Below are 12,496 nucleotides of genomic sequence, written 5' to 3'. Positions count from 1 at the left end.
ATAAATATATACTATGTAAAGCATCATGGCATGAAAGATGCTATAAAGAGAGGAAGGATGGTCTTTAGGTTAAAGCACTAAACTAGGATTTAGGAGTCCTGGGGTCAATTCCCAGTTCTGCGCACAGACTTCTTGTATGACCGTAGGCAAGTCATTTGAGATAAAATTTTCAAAAGCCCTAATAACTAGGATTGTACGACCCATTGAAAGCGAATGGTACCTAGGCGCCTACATCACTTAGGCACTTATGAAAATTTTACCCTAAGTCTCACTGTGCCTCACTTCCTCATTTGTAAAGTGAGGATTATAATATTCCTTACATCACAGCGGTTTTGTGAAGTTTAAAGAGTCAGTGTTAGTTAAGTACTTTGAGACTAAAACTGCTAAGTAGTAATATATTTTGATGACGCTACAGCAACAACAACAACAATAAACATTCAGCTTGTCTCCCTTTGTATGCCAGTTTTACACTGGTGTGAGTTACTCCAGATTATACCAGTGTGAATGAGGGGAGAATCAGGCTCAGCTTTTTATACCAACAATCTTCATTGTTCCTACATCTGTTTTAGAAAATCTTCACAGTTTGGCTGTCTGTATCCACAGGTGAAATACTGTAGACATGGGTTTAATTTTCTACTGATCAGTGCAGAATTTTAGTTTTGTCTCTGCAGTATAAAGGGAAGCAAAGACTGCACCGAGCCACTTTTACGCCGCAAAAGTGAATGGCTACTACCTAGCTTTAGCGTTCCTGTGTGTGTGATTGTTAAATGATATGCAACCCAGAAAGCCCCTCTTTAAGGCCAGGGCTTGAACATCCAGAAGAATGTCCCTGTTCTGTCATGGACAAGAAGCTGTTGACAAAGACTGGAAACTTCGACTTGTAGAAGATGCAAGTAGAATCCCTTCTGCCAGGTAAGGGTGCATCGTGACTTATCCTTTTTAAAGGAGGCAGATACATAGACTGCCGATGCAGTTCCACCACTATCACCTTGGTTGTGTGAGGACATAACCTAAGCTGCCCCCTTATTTCTTGCATCCACAACGCAACTAGGACCCCAACTCTGTACCATTGTTACCCAACCTTGCCCAACATCTGTCATAGTACTGTCATAGCTAGCCCTTGAAGAGGGCAACCACAGCCAAAGAAGCCCAAAAGTAAGCAAAGGTATGGACCTTAACAAAACCCAATTGCACATTGCCTACCCATGTCTCCACATGAGCACACATTTATCATAAGCTAGGAAAACTCTTTCTGCTTTGGCTGCAGGCCCGTTCACCTAATAAATATGCACAGGAACAACCCTATCCATGAGAACAGCACTATTTTTACTATTATTCTTGCCTCTTCTATTGCTCACCTGCTCAGCTGGCTCTCTGGCCGTTCCCTTCACAAGACCCCTGTTGGGGAAGTATTGCTCCCATTTTACAGATGAGGAATTGTAGGCCCCAAAGTGAAGACACTTGCCACGCAGGCAGTTGGTGTTGAAGCTGGGATGAGAAAGTACGAATATTTACTCCCTTCCCTAGAGGGACAGGAATTGCCAGACTAGATCAAACCAGTGGTCCATCTAGTTTAGTATCTTGTCACTGAGAGTGACCAGTATCTGATGTAGTCACTCTTTATATAAAGGGTATATTTATACATTGTTTATACAGGGTTGATAAATGATGAATAGATCTTTTGACAAATGTTTACTCAAATATTATAGATTGCTTTAGAATCCAAAAGGCCAATAAGATGCTTATAACCATGCCTTATATCATTCTATTACATCTACTAGTGTCCTTATAGGTTTCAGAGCGGTAGCCGTATTAGTCTGTATTAGTAAAAACAACGAGGAGTCCTTGTGGCACCTTAGAGACTAACAAATTTATTTGGGGATAAGCTTTTGTGGGCTAAAACCCACTAATAGTAACCTGTAACACACACCTGTCATGTATTTAATGTGCTTGTAACATCTATTAATCATTTATAAAAGGACCCTTAATATCAGGGTTTGACACCTAATTCTTCAGATTCCCGTTCTTTCATGGTTGTCTGGGTTGTTTTGTTGCTCTAACTGCTCAAGGAAAGTCTATTCCATGAACTGGGCTTTTACTCCAACCCCTCCATGGAGTTGTGACTGTCAAGACTGCAAAGGTAGTAAGGCTTAATGGTTTAAAAAGTCTATCCTTTTGATTTTGCTTGGCTGTAACAAAACCATAGGCAAGAGTGAGACAGAAAAAAAGAACAAGAGACTTATTCCTATTATGTTAGCCAGTATTAAAACTGGCTCCATTGGACATGCTGCCTTTTTTCAGTCTCTCTTTTCTCACGCCTTGGCAGATTGTGACTCTTGAGAATAATTTGCTAATTTTCGGCAGGGTCACTTTTTAGTCGCCGCAATCAATGCCAACCTGATACAGCATAGATAGGTTACCCAAAGCAAGAGCTCGTTAGCCATATTAATATTTGCTGCTGGCTGCGGTTATTGATTCTTCTTCATGACAGTGAGGTTTTACTGGGAAGCTTGTGGGAGACGTTTTGGCGGTGATATTGATGTATTGAGAAAGTCGCCTGGCTAATGGGGTGAATTTCCATGTCTGTGGGGTCTGCCCTTCAATCATTTCCCTGACTCCCTGCAAGTCCCCCTGCGGAGGCATCAGACCTTCTACTTCTCCATCGCCAGGGCTGACAAGAGGTCCCTTTAGACTCCTCCACTCTGCTGTAAAGGGGGTGGGGATTTTCACTCAGAAGACTTAAAAAGGGAACCCCAACTTGCAACCAGATCAAATCTCTTTTAACACACAATCCTAGCTCATCCTATCCAAGACTACTGATTTACAGGGGAACTAAGTATGAAGGTAAGTCAGAAGCTTTTGATACTTGGAAATATTTTGATAAATAGTAGTTTCTCCTACAGTTTTAGTTGTGTGTATTATTTTAGGAACAACAGGGGGTGGTTTGTAAGGTTTTTTTTTTGTTAAAGTTAGAAAACAAGTACAAATGTTATAATGATTTTCAGTGTACTGTAAACCAAAGAGATTAAACTATTAATAGCACAATGACTTCTAAAACAGACAGGATCAAATAAACATCTGTGAATCATAATAGCTGTGTGCTATCACTTACTTGTCACATGCATCAATGCATGAAAAACAAGGCTTGCTTTGTGTATACAAACTAGAGATTCAGCTTGCTTTACATAGGATTTGTGTTTGGTATATTCATTTGCAAGTGCTGGGTCAGTGTGCAAAACCCAAGATTTTAATATGTGTTTATAATAACATTTGTATGATCAGTCAATATCCTGGTTGATGTAAATCTCACACCAAGTTTAACAACGTTTACTTACCAAGAAAGCAGTGATCTGCCTTACTTTTTTTGAAATGCCAAGTCCCCTATATTGGAATATAGAAATATTTGCCTATCATCTCATTATCATCCAGGGTTTAGTGAAAACTGGTGATATATATTATCTAATCTCTCTCTCTCTCTGGGTTTATAGACCATGTCCATCACCACAGTGTCTGAGGAGCTTGCATATTTGTAAAAGAAAGCACACAAAGTTCTCATGTCAATGGTAATTTACATCCATATGTGAACTTCACATGGTTTGATATTAATTTCCAACATCTCCTTAAATTTGATGTGGCTTGGCTGAGATGATATAATCAGTGGAAGAGAGGGGCTTTAGAAGCCAAAGCGGTCTGGAATAACATCAGAAGATGAAGCTGAGCAGAGAGGATGCCTGAACAGAGAGGATGAAATTTCTCATGTGTTTGTGGTTGCTTGTCCTGTGCAGGGATTGCGTAGATTGACAGCTTCTGCCATGGCCCTGTTCCTTGCAGCTTCTTTCATCTCTTACTCCTGGAGTGCTCCTCAGGTAAAGTGCTTTCTCTGAATGAATGTACATGCATTAATAACTCTCACAGGTGGTTGTTGGCAAAGTGGTGGTGCTTGTTGTTAGTGACAGGGCTGTGGTAACAGGTCACTTTTCTCTCCTTTGGTGTGAAGGGTCACTTCCAAAGAAGAAACTGGACTCCTCAGGCTATGCTCTATTTAAAGGGTGCACGTAAGTCCCACGCTATTTCAGCTTTCAAGAATGTAACTTCTCTACCAATGGATTATCCTTTATATGCTTTGTTCAACACAAGCAGAAAACTGAGCGGTGTTAAATAGCAGGGCAGGGGAGTGGAGATGGAAGCTCAGAGGATCATAGGGATGTGTTGACTGTGCCGTCTTACCTTAAAAACATTGCTATTGTTTTTTGTGAAGAAAAACAATTGTAATTTTGGAACAAAAAATGCTTAAATGTTTCCAAAGGGAATGTAATTACGGGTTGGTTGTTAAATCTGCTGGAAAAAATGACTTTCCCCTCTGAAACTGATTTTTAAAAGACTTAACATACATTTGATATATTTAATTATTCCTTGTTCTCTCCTGTGCTTTATTAAAGCATCTCCACAAACAACAGGGTAGCAGAATTTTCTAATGCAAACCTTTTGGCTTGTGCTGGAAATTCATACCACAAGAGACATCTGCTATGGAGGGTGGAATGGCAGTGTTACCTATTTCTTGGTAGTGCGTTGTGTAAATCTAGTTTTCTTAGTCCAGCGTTAAAGGGATAGTGTTTAATAATCAAATTTGGATCCAAATTGAAATTTCGTGGTTTAAAGAAAAAAACTAAGATCCAATGGAAATTTTACCATTATTTTAAACAATTCAGTGGAAACTTTTTTTTTTTAAACAAAATAAACATTTTGGATTGTGTTTGCCACCCAAACAATACAACGAGAACCTAACAGTAAACCTTCCTACAGACCAAAAAAAAAAAAAAATTGATTTCATAGTCTACAGTACACTCATAGAAATGCAAAAAGCACACAGCATGAATAATTTTAAAAAATAAATTAAGGGCCAAAATATTTGCTCATGCAAATGGGAGAAAATTCACCAAAGTCAAGAAAGCTGCCTCCATTTATGCCAGCAGAGAATTTGGCCCCTGGTATAAAAACAAACTGTTATTTTTAATAATGTGTTGTAATTTTACTAATCTGTTTATTACTATTACTGACACATAATTTGTTTGCAGTATCACATATTTTCTTTTTTAAAAAATGACAATGTTCCTTTAAAAGCAGTTGATTTATAGTGTGTCAGGGATGTAGAGCAGCAAAGGCATGTGAAGGAAGAAGCTGGTAAATTTCACCCGCAACTCCTAATAAATAAGTTAATAAAACAATGGAAAAGGCTGAAAATCATCAGCCCTTTGGAACAGAATGTAGCTCAGATAAAACATTCTGTTCTATGATTTAGATTGCGCTGAAATCAATGGATCTCAGGCAGCTGGAGATATATATCACTAGAATGTTTGTATGGTTGTGTAAACATTATTGTAAAACAGTTTGAAATTACTATTTTAGGGATCTCTAGTTATGGTTCACATGGGTATGGTGTTTTGTTTTCACCCCCTTCCCATTGATTTATTAGAGGGACGTCGATTCATCTCAGATGAGAGCCAGAGGAAGGACCTCTATGACAGATTGCAGCTAGGTAAGCTCATCTGGAAATGTGTTTTTTTAAAAGGGAAACACTATTATATTATTCCATCTCCATAACCCTCACTCACTTCCCAAAAATGATGTGCATCATAACTGATCAGGTGGATGTGAACAGCAGGTGCATAAGAAATGCAGAAAGCGTCAGTTTAACAGTAAACAAAACATTCTCTCCTGGGAGGAAGAGATAATTCAATGGAAAAAATTAAACTGAGAGAAGCTACTTTTTAATGTTTTGTTTTGTTAGAATCAAATTCAAAGGAGCAGTGAATATTAAGAGTTGAATAGTTCAATTATTTCAAAAATCTCATTGGAAAGACTAAAAGCCTGAGTCTCCTCTCACTAATGCCAGTTTAAATGCATCATCTTATATGAAATTATTCCTGATTTACTTTGTATAAGCAAGAGAACAAGCAGTCCCCTTAACTTTCTATCTCTGTTGGCAAAAAATAAAATAAAATAAAGGTATGTTCTTGATTACTGTAACGTGTCAAACTATGACAGTAGAGAAAACATTCATTTAGACTATATTTATGGTGCAAACTGAACCTTACAATTAGATAATGAATGTATGCAAAAAGAGAATGTACCTTTCACTCTGTAAGGGGGCTTTAGGAAGAATTACATTTGTTTCCTTCTCTTTAAGTAGATTATGAGGTTGTTTTCTGCTAGTGATTTAATGGGCTATTTTCGGGCAGAGAATTGTATAGAAAGTGACTGAAATAGCCTACAAAAATATATAAAAGTGTCCCTTTTGTTCTCAAGTTGTAAAGATTAAAAAAAAAGCAAGGGCAGAATGTGAAATGCAGCAACTTTGCAGACACACATTGGCTAACTGTGCTTCATTGGTATAGGTTTAGCTCTGAGAAAGTGTGTTGGCTTTGTCTCTCCAGAAACACGCAGCCAAAATACAAATCCTATAGCTCTGTCGGAGGCTGCAGAACTATTTCTTAACTCCTTACGGAAAGCACAAGAAGGTAAATGCATCATTTATTTTACTCTCTGAGCTTCTAAGAGGTTTATGAATACTCTATTTATTAATGCTTTAAAATAAATCTGAGAAGATCTCATTTGGTTGATTGCAAGCACAAACTATGCCCCTGAGTATATTGTATTAGAAGTTACAGTAAGAGAGATTGGGACATATAGCTGAGAACTGATGGAAGGATAAATGTTGGCTTATCCTGCTTTGCTGTTTGCTTTTCTCATTTCCATTGGTTAATTTAGCCACCATAATTCTGGACTCACTTCTTGTTATCTTGACACTTGTTTGTTTGGGCTCTAGGGACCGTTTATAGTGACTTGACTTTGCAATAGCAAACTCCTCTTTTGGGCTCCTGTTTCTGCAGAATACAGTTCATGGGTGAGATCTGTACCCCCGGCTCTGGCTCCTTTACAGCGGGTAAAAGGGTTGGACTGATGTAAAAAAGCCCTAAAAGCCACACCACAGGCACTGTGGATGACAGTTCTAAGGCTGCCTCCCAAGGACCCACCCTAGCCCTGGCGCAGGGGGTATTTTGAGGGCAAGGCTGGGGCAGGAGGTGGGGCTGCAGCATGCAGAGCTGTGATGATACCAAGCAGCACTATGGTCCATAGGAAGCCCCGGGAGGCTGTGGTAACTTAGACAGGCACCCAGAGCTGTGTAAATTATGCTGGGGGTTTTGCCAGTCCCAGGAACAGCCTGGGATTGGGAAGGCACCAAGGTGGCTTAAAGTCCCCATAGCCTCTCATGGGCAGTGAATTCTATGCTCTGCCTCTGAGGCCTTGTCTTCACTATGAAAAAAAGGTGTGTTCTTAACTCGAGTTAGCTAACCCGAGGGAAAACCTTAGTGAGACAAGGCAGTCTGTAGTTTTTATACGTGTTAGCAAGTCGAGGTAAACTCTATACTCTCCCATAGCCTCTAGCTCAACCTGCTAACTCATTTGAACACTACAAACTGTCTTGTCTTCGCTAGAATTTTGCCTCAGGTTAGCTAACATGAGTTAAGAACACCCCTTCTTTACATAGTACAAACAAGCCCAGCACAGAATCTCAGACTATATGTATTCACTTATACTGGGCCCAGTCCTGTCCTTTTCTGGCAAAACTCCCAATATGCTGTGCTTAATATTAAGAAAAGTGTTCAGTTCTTCCATTCTGCCTCAGGCAAAACTCCCATCAACTTAAAAATTCAACGAGGGTTTTGCCTAAGCAAAAAATGGCAGAACCGAGTGAAAGCTCTTAATATTAAACATAGTACCTTGTACACAGTGTGCAGGCTGAAGGTGGACCTGCTTAACCTAGTGAATTTAGCCTTGTGTGTTAATAATGACAGAGGGAAACCACATAAAGTTCAAGCCCTGTAAAAGAAAGTTAGCTATATTTTTCTAGTTCGTTATTGCTCACAAGGAAAAAGCAACCAGTGTCAGCCTCGTAACCAGAAAATAAGAGATACGACAGACCTGATTAAGCATGTGTGGCTGGAAATGTTAATTGTCACAACTCACCAGTTCCTTATCTTTATTAAGGGCTTGCTCCTCCAAGGTGCTCAGCGCTTTGCTTGTAATCCAGCAAAGTGCTTAAGAATGTCCTTAATTAAACCGCCAAAAGCCTAAACAGGTCAACAGGACTTCCTTAAAGATAAGCGCATACATATGTGTTGTGCTAGTCTAAGGCCAGAGCGCTCTGCCCCCTATAGAATTGAGCCCTAAGCACTTTTCTTCTTTGCAAAGAAATCAGAAAGGAAGGTAAGACTCTTATAGTCCAATTCACTCCTTTGTACAGGGCAAGCACAAAACCTATGAATCATTTAAGCCCTCAAAATAAAAAGTGGGACTTAAGTGGTGTGTAAGTTTTCTGTTGGCCCTTTGCACAAAGGTGAATGTCACCCAACATGGATTTAATTGTGGTGGTCAACATACTTGAACATGGCTCTAGTGTCACAAAAGATTGTTACAGAAATGTAGCTGTCAAGATACAGTGCTTATGTAACCATTTAACCTCTCATCCCCCCAAGCTTCCCCTTCATTTCAAGAGCCAGTTCAAAGTTACTTGATCTTAAATCTTCCATGAGCTTACACTACTCCAGTGTACAGACCCTGGGCCAGATCTTTAGCTCAGTGGGTCTCAAACTTTTTTACTGGTGACCCCTTTCACATCGCAAGCGTCTGAGTGCGACCCCCCCCCCAATAAATTAAACACCCTTTTTAATATATTTAACACCATTATAAATGCTGGAGGCAAAGCAGGGTTTGGGGTGGAGGTTGACAGCTTGCGACCCCCAGTGTAATGACCTCGCAACCCCCTGAGGGGTCCCAACCCCCAGTTTCAGAACCCCTGCTTTAGTTCTGACATTTTACAAGTTGCGGGTCTGGCCCCTGGTTTCTTTCTATTCCTCTTCATGCTCCCCCTTTTCATCTAGCTCATTCTTCTTCTTGTCCTTCATAATCTTGCTATCAGAGCTAAATTTTTCACACATAAAAATCTTCCCACACAAACAACCAATTGACTTTTTCACTATAATTTTTTCATTGCCATTTGTATCATAAACTTTACAGACTTTTGTTTTCATTTAGATAAGCAAAAAAATTTAACAAAACAACTTTGAGGAAAGAATTTCAAGAAAATGAAAAATGGGTCAGATTCTGAAACCTGTGAAATGGAAATACTTAGAAATTTCAGAATTTTATGCAGCTTTTTTATTTTCATTTTTCAGTCTACTATTGGTGTGAGAGCCTTCCCCTCCACTGCTAAATGTCCCAAATCTCAACAGAAAACATGCATTTCCCCCTCCTCTATACCCCCAAACTTACTCTTCTGATTCTTCTGATTTATCATTTAACTCTAGTGTGAAGAGTCTGGTTACAGCTTTTATGAAAACCCCATACAGAAAAACATGCTCTTCTACTGTGCTAGGGGATGACAGAGTCAGAGTCATAGAATAAGGCATACAGTTTCAACCTAGATGATTTTTATTTTTGATTAAAGAGAATGCCCAATGAAAGAACAAATACACTGCTGTCTCCTTCCTAGAAATGTTGTCTCTTTCATTGTCTTTAAGATCCTCCATCCTGACATAATATATAGCCCTGGCTTCTAGCAAGCAGGCAAACTTCATGTATTTAAAAGTCCAGTAACACAGAAAACAATCATCACTACATACATCACAAACCCCCCTGCTTTTCCCAGGTAGTTACATACAATAGGGTTATGTCTCAGCTTTCTCTATCACTTTAGTAGCTGAACTGTCTGTGTTTTAAGACTTTTCTTTTCATGCAGCTCATTACTCCCCTCATATCTTGTCTTTATTGTCTTTCAGCTGAAGAAGAAACCAATGATCACCCTGGATACTTAACAGACAATCTATTAAACTGGTGAAAGATTTCAAGTTGCATCAACATGCCTATTCATCTCCCTTGAACCCATGGTCTATGTAAGCAAAACATTCTGATTCATCTGACTCCACTTGTGTTCTGAAGGAATAAAGCTTGGACTCATTTTTGCATTTTGAATGCAAACTGATTAAAGGTTATTGTTCAGCTATGGAAACTATTTTAAATTTGATTTCCTATCTTAAACCACATTGGATGCCACCCAAAATTTAAAAACCACTGGAACATCTTAGCTTACAGGACCCAAACATCAACATTGAATTGTTTTTGGTAATTTTTCCAAAATCTTCTCATGGAAAAACTTTCACCATATTCCAGCCAACTCTGCATGCAAACACTTTTTAAGCTATGACAGCAGTTGACTCTGTAACCACCACATTGCTGGTCCTGAAATCCACCTGCAGTCTATTGATGTTCCAGTTAAATCAATGAAATATTAGAATGCATTTAGTATATGGGGCAGCAAAGCAGGTGATTTCTGCTGGAGATATTTCATACTGTAGTGAACAATCAACAGGCTACCTATCTAGGCCTTAATCCTGCAAAATTAAAATATATGCTTATCTTCTATGTACTGTGAGTAATTCCATCAAACTACTCACAGTGTATAAAGATATGCACCTGTGTAATTCTTACCAGGATTGGGAGCCTTCCTAAAGGTCATGGGATAAATTCACCACTGTCATCAGTTGAAGTTCATTGTGTTGTGCCAGCAGTGAATCTAGCCACACATGGCAATAAGAAATTTACACATAAATATATGTAATTACACATTTTTTATGCAATTGATTTATGTACTTATTTGCTTTCTGAGCTGCAATATGGGAATTACACTTGAATTGGCTAATTGCTATTCCACACTGATATGGACATGTTTCACATTGCTATGTAGTTATATGGTAATTACCAGAAAGTCTTCTGGAGTTCTGTAATTAAAGAATAGTCACAGGATACGTGTGTCCCTGCAACGATGTTTCTTTTTTTTTTTTTTTTTCTCAAAACCATTTGCCTTGATCTGTCTCATGATGTCAACACTGATTAATGCCACTAATTTGCAATCAATGCAATGTTGTTTCCCACTTGCCCGAAAACAACACAGCTGAAATAATGGAGGAATTAATTTTTTTGATGTGTTGATAGATACTTCTGGTAATTAGTTACATTTTTAATCAGTTTGGGGGGAAATGATTAGATGAACCAGGAACAAATCCTGGTTTTTGAAACAGAGTTAAATCACCCAGGGGCAGGGTGTGCTAGATCACTTCATTCATTCAGCCATTCATTCAGAATCCCACGTATGAGTTCAGCTATAGCCCAAATGAAGTCAATGGGAATCTTTTTATTTACTTCAAAGGACTTTGTATGAAGTCTAATCTGAATGCCTCAGGTGTTTCTAAATTATTGTTTGGCACAAACTGGGGTTGTACTGTACCCTGGAGAAAAGTTAAGGGGTTATGTATCTACTGATCTGTTAGATTATCCTAACCTTCATGTGCCTGAACATTTCAGAGCTACAGCAAAACATTAGCTATATTCAAGATTAATGGACTTTTTTATGTTTTACTGTAGGTCCATGCCCACTAGTGTGGACAATTCCTTACAAATGTCATGAAAATAAATAAAAGGTCTACCTTACTTGGAAATGAGCTGTTCTTGGAGCCTCCGTGTTTTCAGTATGACAGCTAACTACTGCCAAGTTTGTCAGATGCCAATAAATGACCCAATAATGATATGAAATCAGTTGGGGGTTGGCCTTTGGTGAGCTGGTATCTTAGGTGAACACTTATTTTGAGTCCTTGCTACCTTCCCATGATCAAAAGGCAAAAATGTTTGGTAATATTTCAAATACATCATACTCTTGAAAACCAGCTCTAACATTCAGGGCAGAATTAAAATGAGTAAGCCTAGAAGTGTGCGGCATAGATCACTCTGGCTACTGTAGGAAAGGACATAGTATTCATGCTAGTTCCATCTAGAAAGTATGCTGCTGCTCTTGGGGCATCTAGTTATAGAAGGGAGTCAAGAGACCATGTGTGACTTTGACAAACAGAGGACCGTGTCCTAGATAGAGGAATCTCTGCCAGATCATCAAAGGGTTTTTTCCCTTTCTACCAGCATCATCTCACTCTCGTCTGGGTGAAGCTTGAGCCAGCGGCTTTTCATCCAATTGTGTAGGAAGCTGGTTAGTTGACTGCAGTATGTGAGTTTGATGAGATTGAAACAAAGAGCTGGGTGTCATTGGGATATTTTTGGCATTTGAGCATAAGCCAGCCCGCTATTTTCCTCAGTGGTCTTATATACTGGCGACATGGCTGAAAACGGGTATAGGATTTAACCTTGTGGGAATCTGCACATTGGATCATGTATGTTGCTTCTTGCAATTCTGTGGGACATATCCAGAAAGAATGAGTTAAGTTGCTGGTCAGTACATTTTTGACATAACATTTATTTGCTAGAAAATGCCAATTTGTCAAAACCAAAACAGTTTGACAAATTTCCTGTTTAAAAAAGATTTTGGAAAAAAAGTTTCAAAATGTCCCTTTTCAACATTTTCAAAATGAAAGTTCCATTTTCAGGTCACGAC

The 12,496-nt window shown here is 38.9% G+C and overlaps 1 protein-coding gene across 1 annotated transcript; it reads left to right on the top strand.

The window, feature by feature from the left end:
* Window positions 1-2,689: 2,689 nt before the first annotated feature.
* Window positions 2,690-10,880, top strand: SPX (spexin hormone). Its single transcript, XM_024103638.3, has 6 exons — window positions 2,690-2,844; window positions 3,786-3,866; window positions 3,998-4,055; window positions 5,474-5,536; window positions 6,435-6,518; window positions 9,840-10,880. The coding sequence occupies exons 1-6, from the start codon at window positions 2,839-2,841 to the stop codon at window positions 9,896-9,898; spliced, it is 351 nt and encodes a 116-aa protein (XP_023959406.1). The 5' UTR covers window positions 2,690-2,838; the 3' UTR covers window positions 9,899-10,880.
* Window positions 10,881-12,496: the final 1,616 nt, after the last annotated feature.

Source organism: Chrysemys picta, chromosome 1, assembly GCF_011386835.1.
Source record: "Chrysemys picta bellii isolate R12L10 chromosome 1, ASM1138683v2, whole genome shotgun sequence".
Taxonomy (NCBI): Eukaryota; Metazoa; Chordata; order Testudines; family Emydidae; genus Chrysemys; species Chrysemys picta.
The sequence above is the reverse complement of the archived record's forward strand: the minus strand, read 5'-3'. Positions and strand labels throughout refer to the sequence as shown.